Source organism: Fulmarus glacialis, unplaced genomic scaffold, assembly GCF_000690835.1.
Source record: "Fulmarus glacialis isolate BGI_N327 unplaced genomic scaffold, ASM69083v1 scaffold6218, whole genome shotgun sequence".
NCBI classification, from domain to species: domain Eukaryota; kingdom Metazoa; phylum Chordata; class Aves; order Procellariiformes; family Procellariidae; genus Fulmarus; species Fulmarus glacialis.
Genome location: NW_009230030.1, coordinates 1 through 13,943, shown reverse-complemented (window position 1 = coordinate 13,943; position 13,943 = coordinate 1). Strand labels below are relative to the sequence as shown.

The following is a 13,943-nucleotide window of genomic DNA, read 5'->3' as shown; positions in this document are numbered from 1 at the left end:
GGCAGGGTCTTCTCTACCCTTTAAAATGTGCTTCTGCTGCAAAGCAGAGCCATATTTTGCTGAGTTAAGCATGGGAATGGCTATGTGACCTATTGGTTATTTTTTAAAAAGTTGTGGTAATGACTGTTGCACTGATTGATACCTGGTTCTTTATGATCTGCACCTTTTCCTCCTTAAGATTTTGTTAAAATATATTTTCATTATGTTGGACCTTTATTTACCCAATTTTAAGTTGGTGCTTTGCATAGCTCAAGGCTTGTAGCTTGTGTTTGATGTGTAAAAGCAGACAACTGAAGGTTGTGGTTTGTTCTTCATGTCAGAAAGCAGTTTGTTTCCCTAGTTTTAACTGTGTCACATCCTCTTCAAGGGGGTGTACCACCAGATGGTTTGTTTTCACTGAGCTCTTTCGGAGGGGAGAGAGGCTATGTCTGCCTGCGAGACAAATCAGCTGTGCATTAAGATCTCAGGAGCATCAATGAAAAGAAATTAATGAACCGTACAGCTGAAAAGAGGGACTACCTGGGACGGACGGTCCCAAACTGAAGTCCTAAAAAGAAGCGCTAAAAAGAAGTTCTCACTTTGCAGCTACATCCGGGCCCCTCGTGAGGGCAGAGCGGGAGGGGAGCTCCAGGTACACCTCTGCAGTTCCCTGGTGTGCAGGAGCCACCCCGTAAGCAGCCACCGGGACCGGTGTCCACGTTGGACCGGCTGCATGCGCTAACCTCTCTCTTCTCCTCCCCCCGACGGCGAGTATGGGAAGACCGGAGCACGCTTGCACTGTTCCTCTCCCACGCTCCCGTGGCCGGAGGGCTCTTCTCCAGGCTGACAACCGGGTAACTTTCCTCCAGCCTCAGCATTCGTTGGGATGAATCCGAGCATGAGCGGTGCCGTTCCCCAGCTGGAAGGCTGAGGCTAATGGAAAAGTGACGCACATATTGCATGGTCTTGTGCCAGCCACCGCCGTCAAGGCTGAGTAAAAATTTTGATTTATTTTAATGTAGTTATTGAGGCATTTTAATTCCATCACAGGAAATAACACAAGACAATCTACAAATATTCATTTGCTACTTTTAAATGAATTTGATTCAGCTGTGCTTGGTTTCTCCTTTTTGGGTTTTACTTTGAGACTTCTCGCTTACAGGCACAAGTATTCAAGGATTGTGAACCTTAAAAATTGCAGTCTAAATTCTGCGTTTCATACATGAATATTTAAACAGAGTAATATGCTCTGTTCTTTCTGTAAGGCCCCATTTTTAATCATTAATGCCTGTTCTTTTGAGCAAATAAACCCCATCTATATGAGACTTGTATGTATTTTAAAAAAAGATAGTTCTCTGGGACAAGTTCCAATATGACAATATTCTGTTTATGAATATTTATAGATCCATCAAAATTGGTGAATACTGAATTTGCTGGTAAACATTGTGGATGTTTTTTTTTGCTTTTCTTTTCAAGGATACTGAAAAATTATTTGCAAATTGGGTCAAATTCAGTACCTAATTCTGGTCAAAAGGCATTTTTTTTTTTATTTCTTGCTTAAAAAAAATCTTCAGACTTTCAAACTTTTTGATTGAAAGCAACTTCTGCATGCATAATTTATCCAAATTGCAAAAAGCCCCCAAACCATTTGACAGTATTGAATAACATGAAACAAAACAAAATATTTCATTTGTGGCAAGGATTTTAAGTGAACAAAAATTAAATTTGGGAGTTTTTTAATGTAAGAGTTATGTTGTCTGTTGCACGTTAGTAGCAGAATACTGATCAATGTGGTTGCACTGGCATTGTTTCCCGGTTGCAATGAAAGCTTTTCATCCAGATGCATCAGTGTTTTGTTAGAACTGTGCAGAAAACCATCAGGCTGTTGTCTGAATGTGCATACATATCGCATTGTGTTTAAGAATATTGCCTCTTGCACTCAGCTCACAAACGTGGCAGCATTTGTTCTTTCTGTGCCACAAGTGTGGCAGTGTTCTGGTTTTTCTTCTGTGCACCAGGTGTCCTCACTTGATAAATTTTACATTTAAAATGAAATTTTTAATGCTGCATAATTGAAGCCTGTTACTTTTACAGCAATTGATCCAGATGAGGATTTGGGTTTCTGTGTGCAGAGTGAACCCTGGCTGCCTTTCCTCCTCCTCTCAGCACATACTGAGAAGCATGCTTGTATTTAAATATGGGTGTGAACAGTGCATGATCTAAATAGCCCAGAAGGAAAGTCTTGTTGCAACACATACGACATTTCTGAATCAACCATTGTACAAAGATACTTGCTTGTCTGGTGCGTATTGGGTTTTGACTTGGGAATGAAATCAGCATATCAGTATTTCCCATGGGATGGAAACACAATTTTCCAGTCATCTCTAGCTGCGGGTGACTGATTCAGAAAGTAAAAGATTAAAGAGAAACAAATGACAGCATAAAGGAGAGAATGACAAAAGGTCTACCAAGAAGACAATTTGAGGCAATGCAGAGGCGAGTGATGGAAAATGAGATAGCTTTATGAGCAGGCTACAGGGAGCCTCAAGATAAAAGTGCGGCCACTGATTTCTGAGATTAACAGCAGAAAACTGCAGTCAGGATACGGCTACTGTAGTGTTGTGGAAACAGGCATACATTCCGAGACCTCGGCTTTATCCCCCAGCTGGCTGGGGGCACAGAAGTGCATTGGTTGTGAACCTTTCTGCTGTGACAGAACCAGCATGAGGACCTACTGCAGTGGGGTGTTCGTCCTTGAGACCTGAGCAGGAGAGGTTGGGAGTCTGTCTGTGGAAATACAGATGTATATTGTTCAGTACAGCGTAGTACAAGTTTGCCATGCCAAATTGGGGTCATTTATGTATGACATCTGACCCTTTTTGCTTTACTTTCTTCAGTACAAGAATGATACTTGAGATGGGGTCTTGTGTAGAACTTCTGTTTTCAAAGGAAACAGAGGTTTTACTACGTGTTCTCTTTGAAGGGATTTGCACAACAATTTGTGACTACATACCGTTTTCTTTGCCTTCACTGTCTGCAGTGCTGATCCCTTCTGCTAAAGATGGCTCAGACGTGGCCAGTTCTGGCTGCACTCCTTTTCTTGCTAATCAATCTGGCTGAAGGGCCAGGTAAGTAAGAAAGATCCAAAACTACATGCAGCACTCCTTGGTACTCTGTATCTCCGACCAACCAGTACGCTGAAACTTCACAGTTCACCAGGGGAAATTTTGTTTGTTGTTTAATGTGAATGCAAAGAGTGATGTCACCTCTGCTGGCAAAATAATCGTGTGCCTTGCAGAGTGGCACTGCATGATATATCTGATAGGAATCCAACACAGATCACCTGAAGACCCATCTCCCGTTTAACTGGGACAATATCAGGAGAGCTATGATTTCTGGTAGAAAAGGGATCTACATATGCCCCTTACTAAATATGCCTCGTGAACTACTACACCAAGTGATCTTAGGTTTTAACCTCGATACAGGTGTATGTTCCACTGCTATCCCTGGTTTTACTTGCACTTTAACCAAGGCGCCTAATTCAATAACACAACAATTTTTTTAAAAAGTAGTTTCCTTTTCCTTAAGGGTGAATCTTGCCCTCCCCATCAGTTTTTCAAAGCCCATATTAAAGTGATAGAAATCTGTTGCCTAAAAAAAATGGAGGACTTGCAGCTCACCAGCACGCATCACATACATGCCGTGTCCACAGTGGAAAGGCACCATCTCCACTGCCTTTCCAGACTTCGAAGAGTGACAGCAGGAAGCTGGACCTGGAAATTGAGTACTACTTCTATGTGTCTGCACAGAGCAATGTGTCCCCAAGGCTGCCAGTATGGTAAGGAAGTAGAAATTTTTAAGCGTGACGAAGCCAAGAGTTTCCTATGCTTTGATGATGGCTGTAGCATCATTTTTAATGTCGTCTTTCTTCTTATGTAGCTTACAACATGGTGAGTGTGGAGGCTGGTCATGAGGCTGAGTTGAGTTGCCCTTACATCTCCAAGGTGTCTTTGCTAATGGTGACACGGAAGATGAAATGCAGCACTTGCTGCTTGATGGCCTATAGAAGTGATCACAATGAGACAAGGAAGTTAAACAGCAGTGAGAAGATGATGTGGAAATATTCACCTGACAGTGATCCTGCTCTCTTCGTATTTACCCTATGAACCTTGGTGATGAGGGAAATTACACTGTGAAATTGCCAGCAGTGCAGGGAATTTTCTTTTTTTTCTCTTCTCTGAGTGCGATAGGTAAGACACATCTTGTGGTTTTTGGGTTTTTTTGGTTTTTTCTTGTTTTTTGTGTGTGTGTGTGTGTGTGTGGAGATAAAAATGATTTGATTTGGTGGTAAAAGACCAAATTAATTTTGGATGCCTACTGAAATTGAAAATAAAGAGGTAAGCTGATTTAGTCTGGCTCTTTGGAGAGAGGAAAAAGGCATGAGGAGTTACGCAGTAGGACTTGGCTGTTCTATGGAGAAATAATCTGGGGATTTTGTGTTTGTTTTCTTAACTTCTACTCATGAACAGGAGAGGTTTTAAAATGCACAAATCCAACAGTCTGTGTAGTTTCTCAAAGTGTTCTTTGGGCCTAACGTGGGGTTTGAATATTGTGTGAATGTTCACACAACCAGGAATAAACACTCTTGGTTAAGTTAATGCAAACAGAACATATCAAATAAATATCGCTGCTATAAGCTGAGCAAGAGGATGCTGAACCAAAATTCACAGTGAGGTCAATGTGTGCTTTGTCTGGGTCAGAGCTGAATAGGAAGGAAGCAAAAGTTTCAGGACACTATGTAGAAATAATCCACTCTTCCAGAAATACTGAAAGCTGTCTATAAGACTGCATCACTAAAATAAAAATGAAATTAGTCTATTTTCAACATAGGCAGAAACAAAAGTATATTAGAAAACATAATGTTTTCTAACCAAATCAAATCATCTTTTTCAGATAGTCAGGTAAACTATCTCTATTTAAAAAAAAAATAGGAGAAAGTTTTGTGTTCTGGCCATATTAAGCCTTATGACTATATCTAAAAATTATGGGAAATGAATTTTGGAACTCTATAATTGCTATTATTAATTTTTGTCTCTTGATTTTCTTGTTCTTCCCTGCAGGGTCTTGCCTTTCTGATAACAGCTTAGGTATTATCCAAGCCTTTGCCTGTTTTGTCAAATGCAGAATATGAGTTCTTGGACTTTAGACAGAACAGTTTTGTCTGATTCCTCCTTTATTTCCCTGCTATCAAATTCTTCATTCGACCTACCCAATCTCCTAAATATTTTAGCTGGAGCATCAGCAAGCTGTGTTTTCTTCAGTATGTGCACTGCCGTACTTATAAATCTTCATTTAATCCACCCCTCTCTGTCATCCCATCTTCTCCTGTTACTACTGTATTCATCTTTTGGAAAACATGAGGAAACAGTACTCTTAGATGCAGCTAGCTAGTTTTGGAGAATTCACCTTGGACTTTTTAATGTGTTTTTTTCCCCTAAAGATCGTTTGTGCTAATATTCCAAATTATTTAAAAATCTCTTGAATTGGTCATGCAAACTAAAAAATACTACCTATTTTTCAGTTTCTTGGTTGGTGATTTTATACTGAACTAGAAATAATGGTTGTGGACTTTCCTTCTTCTGTAGTCCCTCCTACAGTGACTCTGACCTGTGACAAGTGCAGGGTGGCTGTCCGTCAAGCATCTGCTGAAAAGCCAGCTGCTGACATATCCTGGATCCCTGCAAGTAACCACAGCACAGAGGAAGAAGTCCATCACCCCAAGGGAACAGTGACCAGAGTGACCTACATAGGTTGGGTCAACAGCACGCTTCCCACTGTCACCCGCCTGGTTACCCACCCAGCTACAAACCAGACCTGTCATGTAAATAACATTGTTCTGTAATTGCTCTTCATCATGCTCTTGGGCTTCTTTGTGCTGTTCTATGCAGCTGTTCCCACTGAATGCCAGGGCTCTGCAGATTGTTGAATGGGGTGATAGGCGAAACTTCTAGTGCATGTTGATAGAGAGATTAATAATTTTGTGTTAGTCAGTTGAAAGCAAATGTTTTGTGGCATTGTATGGGGAAGCTTCCAGTGCGTGCTTCTTTCTATCCCTCTTCTGATTTACGAGAGTTCCTCATTCTGTTTGTGCTGGCTTGACCTTGGCTGGATGCCAGGTCAAATATGACGAGAAGCTGATGGGTCGATACATGGACAGGGAGATTACTTAACAATTACTGTCATGGGCAAAACAGACTCAACTTGGGGAAATTAATTTAATTTATTGTCAATCAAATCAGAGTAGGATAGTGAGAAATAAGAACAAATCTAAAAGCACCTTCCTCCCAACCCTCCATTATTCCCAGGCTCAGCTTCACTCCCGACTTCTCTACCTCCTCCCCCTGAGTGGGGTATGGGGGTTGTGGTCAGTTCATAACACTTCGTCTCTGATGCTTCTTCCTCCTCACGCTGTTCCCCTGCTCCAGCGTGGGGTCCCACCCACAGGAGACAGTCGTTCCTGAACTTCTACTGCTCCAACGTGGGTCCTTTCCATGGGGTGCAGTCCTTCAGGAACAGACTGCTCCAACGTGGGTCCCCCGCAGGGTCACAAGTCCTGCCAGCAAACCTGCTCCAGCGTGAGCTCCTCTCTCCACGGGTCCACAGGTCCTGCCAGGAGCCTGCTCCAGCGTGGGCTTCCCATGGGGTCACAGCCTCCTTCAGGCATCCACCTGCTCCCGTGTGGGGTCTTCCATGGGCTGCAGGTGGATATCTGCTCCACTGTGGACCTCCATGGGCTGCAGGGGGACAGCCTGCCTCACCGTGGTCTTCACCACAGGCTGCAGGGGAATCTCTGCTCCGGTGCCTGGAGCACCTCCTCCCCCTCCTTCTTCACTGACCTTGGTGTCTGCAGGGCTGTTTCTTTCACATGTTCTCACTCCTCTCTTCCAGATGCTGTTGTGCAGCAGTTTTTTTGCCTTTCTTAAATATGTTATCACAGAGGCGCTACCACCGTCACTGATGGGCTCGACCTTGGCCAGTGGCAGGGGCAGCCTTGAGGGCGCGCGGGGTCAGAATGATCACATCATTTAGACAGTCTGAAATGGGGGAAGCTTCTGGCACCTTCTCACAGAAGCCACACCTGCAGTCCCCCCGCTACCAAAACCTTGCCACGCAAACCCAATACACTGCTTCAGTGACCTTTCTAATCACTGATGACAGAAAAGTTGCTTTCAAGAGCCACCGTGATACAGCTCACTAATTTTTTATGTGAAACTTTGGACCCCTGGAGTTGAATTTTGTCCAGCTTCCCACAGTGGTGATGGTCTGGAGAAAAATTCCTTGGAGAATGTCTGTCTGTGACTTTCAAGTGATCTTTCCAAGGGCCAAAGGTAGTAAAGGGTAAAATTCAGCTTCTCAGCTGGCTGTGCTGGACCTGTTAGAAGTCTGTGCCAGTAGGATTTGTAAGAACAGCTAAACAAGTGCTCATACACCAAAATATCTCAGTAGAGGCATGAAGGACAGAATTCAGCATAGACCAGTCATCAATAACAGCATTTTGCAGGGGTGGCTGGTCAGTTCTGTTGTTGCAGTGCTAGTATCATTTGAAGAAAGGGAGATGGTGCAGGCAGATGAGTTCCAAATGAAAGTGTGTTTGTACACACAAACGACCGGGCGTGTGAGGCAGCTTCCTGTTGCTGGTTGGCATCCAGACATCTCATCTGCGTCTCTCAGCTCAACTTGAGCTGTGGGGGTAGAGGATTAGCTTTCTCCTTGGTTAAGGTAAGTAGTAACATCATGTAGTCAGTGGATACTGGTAACTAGCTTTCTTTTCTCATCTCTCAGACACTTCCCCCAGGCTTCCCTATCTCCTGATAGGAGGATCTGCAAGTGTTGCTGCTGTCAGTGGTGTGACTTTATGCTTGATTTTCAGGTGCAGAAGTAAGTCATTTGATGACCCTGAAATGTATTACAATTCAGTTGCTGACTCTATGCAGGTACAAGGACATGTACCTTATTGCTGAGGGTAGGGTGGGAGGCAAGGATTGAGGAAAATGTCCATATATGATGCGTTGTCCTTTTGGAAAAGTCCTAATAAAATAAGGGGTGGAACTTTAAAACAAGTCCAGAGTTTTCTAAGAGCTGTAGTTATTATGATATTAATGCATTATATATATGGCAGAGAGTCATCCAGGATGAAAAGGATTCTTTCTCAGAGTAGGGTAGGTTCTGAGTTTTTAGAATTATTTTGATCATTCTGCATTTACTGACATAAAATTCTATATACAAGAATGACAGCTCACAAACTAGTCTAATGACTAGACACAAACAACTCCCTCGTTTCCATCAGCAATCATAAATTTTTCCTTGAAGAAAAGAATAGGCCAGTGTACATACTTCCCTCTGGTACACTTGCAGTTTCTCAGGCTGTGAGATTTCATTGGCACTGGGTCAGGCTCATGCTGAATAATTTGATACTGAGAACTCAGAAAATGGTTTGCTACTGTTGGAGTCAAGTAAGATGACTGTGATGGGGTATGAATGGAGTAGAAGCCCAAGCGGAGGCTTAAAATGGGAGGAAGAAAGAAGAGCAGGCTGCAGACAAGCGTGTTTTCAGGAGAGCAGATGATGAAGCACTGGGAGAAGGCAACGTAGAGGCGAGCGAACTGTAAATGCAGGGAACTTGCAGAGAATCAGAGGCCTGATTTACTCCCCTCCATTGCCTTAGCTCTGCTCCAGCTTTACTGCTTGTCTGGGTTTCTTCTTTGTGCTCAACGTCTTTCAGATTATTCCCTCCGTTTGGGCATATTACACTGCAGATGTATTTCATGAACCAGGTCTGAACGAATGGGGTGAAAGAGGCTTGGCGAGAGGGGACAATGAGGGGAGGTGTGCACTAAGAAGAGAGTGCACTAAGAGAAGGCTGGGTGAGGAAAACAGAAAGACAGGAGAAGAAAACAGAAGGGCAGTTGCCATCGGTGGTGGCAGTACTGACCGGTGCTTGCTGCATTTTGATGGGAGCCTGCGTGACCTGCTTTTTTGGGGCAGGTGAGGAGAGGAGCAAATGTGCTCAGATGGGTTCCCTGGCCCAGCATGTGCCTGCAGAACTGAGGAAAAGTGCACCTAACCGAGCCAATTCAGCCATGTCTCCCAGGGTGACGAAAAGTTTCAATGAAAGGAAAAATAAAACAATAGTGCGTTCAAGAGCAGGACATAAAAAATAAGAACTTAACCTATGAGTGTAACTGTATTTTCAACAGCTGAGGGCAGCTAGAGGAGAACTCTAGACATAACAGCTGTGCACCTTGCCCCATCAGACCATTTTAATTTCCCGACATCCTACTTTCAGCTTTCCGGTTACGTAAATTGGCACATGGGTCGGCAGTACCATTTGCATTAAGTGGGCTTTTTTTTGGTGTGTGCTTTGCGTTTTTTTTGTGTATTCTTCACTAAAACATGTAATTTCATTGCAACATGCCTGCTCTGACAAAACTCCCATTTATCTCTGTGTGTGCTTGGAGGGGGAAATAAGGAACAGTGTATCTGGGAGGGTGTCTATTGTTTGGATGGCCCTATCTTCATGTATATTCAGAGTATCTGAGTAATTGTTTAAGCACTAGATCGAGAGTGGAGTAGTGCATTTCCTGCCTAAGAATATTATAAATTACATTTACAATGCCAGTGGTTAAGCTGAATTTTAAATCTCCCCAAAGTCAATGTTTTCACATTTCTGTTTCACAGAGTAATCTTAACTCTGATCTTTTGCTTAAGAATGTGTATTGCCCTTGATGGCAGAAACCTGACTGATTAAAGATCGGATGAAAACAGACAGGCATTTTACAATGAGGGAAAAGGGTGCACTTCCTTATGCTGTATTAGAGACAAACACAGCTACGAAACTTTTATTTTTTTTAAGTTGCAGTTCAAGCACTCAGAAGCTAGGAAACAGCAGTGATAAATTTGCCACCGCAACTTTTACTTCCTCTCTAATTCCAGTGTGTCGCGATACATATTTAACAGCATGATAATTTACTGCTCTTTCCTCAGGGCTTCTGTCAAATGCTTCCAGTAGTTTTAGGTGCCTAAACTGGATTGCCTGTGGCCTGCCTGTTTTTTTTTTTTTTTTTGAGAAGTTAGCATTGTTCATTATAATCTATTTTGCTGAAAATACGAACATTTCAAAATTTGTTTTCAATCACATTAAGAGAAAAAGAACTCAAAAGGCTGTCCTGTTTGGGCTTTGTGAAGGTGGTTGTTGCATCCTCTGTCAGTTCAGGTTTCACGCTCTGTGCCATACCCCTTTGCTCACAGAGCTTAGAGAAATAACTTCACAGTTTCTCTGCAAAAGTAATGTTGCCTACCAGGTTTCTTCTGGTCTTGTTTTTTGTTTGGACTCTATAGGTATGATGGTTCCACAAAATTCTACCATGTAATATAATGCTACATGTTTTTCTTTACATTGCAGACTAAGAACTTCAGGTCCACACCATCACATGACAAACAGCTGCGGTCAAGCCTCCTGTCTTACCAGAGAGTATCTATCAGTATTACAATCCAAGAATGATATATATGAACTATTAATAGTGTAGGCACAAGCAGTCTAATACCAGCTCAGCTACTAATAATACTCAGTTACCTGAACTTGTACTTCAACTAACAAATCTCAGACCTTGCCACGTAGCAGGCCAGCAGAACACTCAAAACTGCCCCACAAAAGCCGTTGTATTTCCTGACCTGAAGACAGTGGGGGAGAGTTAGTAAATTATTTCTCTCTTTCTCTAAATATCAGTACAGCTCTTGAAACATTTGAAACATTTAAAGACCGAGTTGGGGAAATACCTCTCTGAATGTTGCTTGAAAATGGACTCTGAGGTATGTGCTGTCTTTCCTCAAATCAATAATTGACATATTTCTGTGCCAAAGTAACAAACTGCTGGTGAAAATGTAGCACTTTTTTCCATTTTAGCAACTGGATTCTCTTTGCAATTTTGTGTTGGAAACCAGGAAATGACACAGGAGACCCTAAACATAGAAGGTCAAAGAAATGCAGAAATAAGAGGTTGGGTTTTTTTTTTTTCCCCCTGGGTAGATAGTTACATGTGGCAGATGACGATCTGGTATTTGTTTATTTTTTTTAGTGTATTTTTTTTTTCAATTAAACTTTCTGTTTGCATTGATAATGGAAGGAAAAAGCCAATTTGAAATTGTACTTGATATGGAAATGAGAAATAGCGATGGGCAATTTTCTAAGACTCATTTTAAAGTAAATATGCAAATACGCAAATATTTACCTAAATGATTTCTGGGGCTATTTGGGTAAACGTTTATTGACCAGTTTCTTAGAAGCTGAGATCACAGCATGGTTTTACTGAGAACAGAAGTGTTAAGTTGTGAAAAACGCAGGTGGTGTGCTTGTTTAAAACAAACAAAAAAACCCCCTAAGTCATTTATTTCTTTTCATTCTCACGCCCCCAAGCTGAACAAACCCCTACAGATTGGTTGTTAATTTCAGTTTTCATTAGTCGGATTTGTCAAACCTTCCAAACACTAATGCAGCAGTAAATACATTCAAATGTGTGTTTTAAACGGCCTTTGCCTGCTCGTCGCCGGAGGAATTAATCTCTGCTCCTTCAGTGTTCTTAGGCATGAGGATCTCCCAATGCCTTTTAATTGCACTTCACTTTATCACTTCTAAATAGACATGGTGGGCACCTACTGACATCGCTCCAGCCTTTCATTTTAGTCAGAAAGGCATGAAGAGCAACTCTCTGCCTTAATGAAAAGTGCCTACAGAAGGTAGTCCATTCATGCCTGGTAACTGAGAGAAGCCTTTCATGTGGTGTTAAATGTCAATGATGGGTCACTATCTCAGAGCTGTGTACAGCTTCTTCATGTCATCTGTGGGGAAGGAGATGCACCTTTTCATGTATACAGCCTCTGGGAGAAATAAGTGACAGATAGCTCGGAATTGGTGAAAACAGGTTTTCAGTGATGCTAGCTAGGAAAAGCGTTTTGTAGCTCTAGTGAAATCCACAGCAGTGCCTTAGTCTAAGGAGGTGGTTTCCCAGTTCTGCTGGCCCACGGCTGGCAGTGCATCATGGGTGTGATCCAGCACGCTTTTTTGTTCTCCCTGTCAGCCTGGACCTTTCACAGTCACGGTGTTGTCAAGGAGTTGGTTGTGATGGGAAGCCTCTGAAATAGGGGAAAGATCTCTTGTCGCTTAGCCCATTTGGGTCTAAACCTGGCTTCCTAGGCTGGTGTTGCTCAGTGTGACAAATGAGCATGGATGGTTCCTGTGGACAACTACAGCAATTTGGGTCTATCTTATTCAGAAGCTGGACCATTGCAGCCAGGCCCAAGGATGATATAGCTGTCAAAATGAAAAGAGTTAGGCTGTGGAGCAGTCTGCTTTTGGCAATCATAGTGCATGTGTGTTGTGATTTTTAGGGTGCAAAGCAAGAACTTTTCATAATTCCTTTGCACTAAGTGAAATGTTGAAGAGTAAGATCTAATACAGATAGACAGGGAGATGATAGTGTGGGGACTAAAACCCTCTGGAGAAACATCACTGTGATAATTAGCCCTGGCTGAAAAGCATGGTTTCTCTGCTCATGATTTTATTTTCCCCTTTAACTTGTATTTGGTGGAATTAGTCCAGTCACCTGCAAAGTGTCAGCATTTCCTAGAAATTCTGAGCAGACTTTGTCTGATGTGCTGAAACAAGGTGCTCTGGCAACGAGATGGCTCCCTTTATGCTGCAGATATTCAGTGAAATGGGCTCTCTTGGCAGTTCCACAGCTCTTGACAGCCATGTGGACTATGGTTTGCCTGATTTCGTATTTCTGGGATGGCCCAAGAGCCAGTCCTGCTGCAACCTCTCAGAAAATTAGCTTACAGCATTGTAGCCTAGTCAGGCTTCGATCATCACCTGTGTACTGCCAACAAAAAGCTCGATTTATCAAGCCACAGCTCAGGCAAACCCACATGTTGCATGCACGAAAAGGCCTCAGCTGCCTAATTGTTGTTATCTTCCTTCTGCAATAAAATTGGCCTTCATGATTTTCAAGCTCGTTGTGTATGATTAATGAAACTTATTAGCCCAAAGAGAATAATGTGGCTAGTGGAGGTGATCGTAAGAAAGGCTGGGACATGAATAATGCTTCTGGGCAGAGCATAATAATTGAACAATCTGACTTAATTTTCTACTCATCTTTTGTATGTGTTATAATACTGGCACAAGTGGTAGGTAGTTTCAGATACAGAGTTTGCTGCTTTTTTAGCTGTCTGCAATTCACTGGAGCTTTTGACCACAGGAGTATGTATTACATCCAAGCTGCCAACAGGTGATAACTATTCTAGTGGGCCCACCAGCTCTGCTAATAGCATTGTCTCGAAAGGAGGAAGATGGCATTAGCCATGCAATGGGCCCATGTGTATGCTCAGAAAGGAAGCCCTTGGTGCTTGGGATAGAGATCTGCGAGGGGAATGATTTTGTATGGAAGCAGAGAGAGGAAAATGGGAGAGACTGGAGAAGGGGGGGTTGACAGAGGAGAAACAATAAGCATGATGTTGGGTTGTTGCCGCTTAATACTTAATAGTGTGATTAATTGCTTTTTCCCTTCACGCTGCCTGTCACTGGGTACTTTAACTCCTCATCGTGACTGGTGAAGGACAGGTTTTAGTCATATGGGATGCTCTACACTCTTCTCTCAGGGTGGAAAACTAGGCATGGGCTTTGATGGTTTCCCCTATGCCTGCCATCACCAAAGAGGGGTGTGTGTCGTGCTTCTTGGTCTTATGAGCCGCACACCAAAGGGCTAAAAGCCATGAGACACACACCTCGGGGCCGAGGGGAAGGAGGGAAAGGCCTGGCACTGCTTCAGTGGCTCACCAGGGGTTTAACTCCCCCTGCTTCAGAAGAGCTTGAGCTGGGCTTGCAGCCAGGTCCACCTCTGCCAACTCCCCCC

The 13,943-nt window shown here is 42.9% G+C and overlaps 1 protein-coding gene across 1 annotated transcript; it reads left to right on the top strand.

Moving 5' to 3' along the window:
- Positions 1-3,040: 3,040 nt before the first annotated feature.
- Positions 3,041-10,557, top strand: LOC104081347 (cell surface glycoprotein CD200 receptor 1-B-like). The gene is given in 7 exon segments (XM_009584056.1): positions 3,041-3,107; positions 3,919-4,124; positions 4,127-4,229; positions 5,625-5,855; positions 7,801-7,973; positions 10,442-10,469; positions 10,472-10,557. Coding segments are annotated over 7 exon segments (894 nt in total).
- Positions 10,558-13,943: the final 3,386 nt, after the last annotated feature.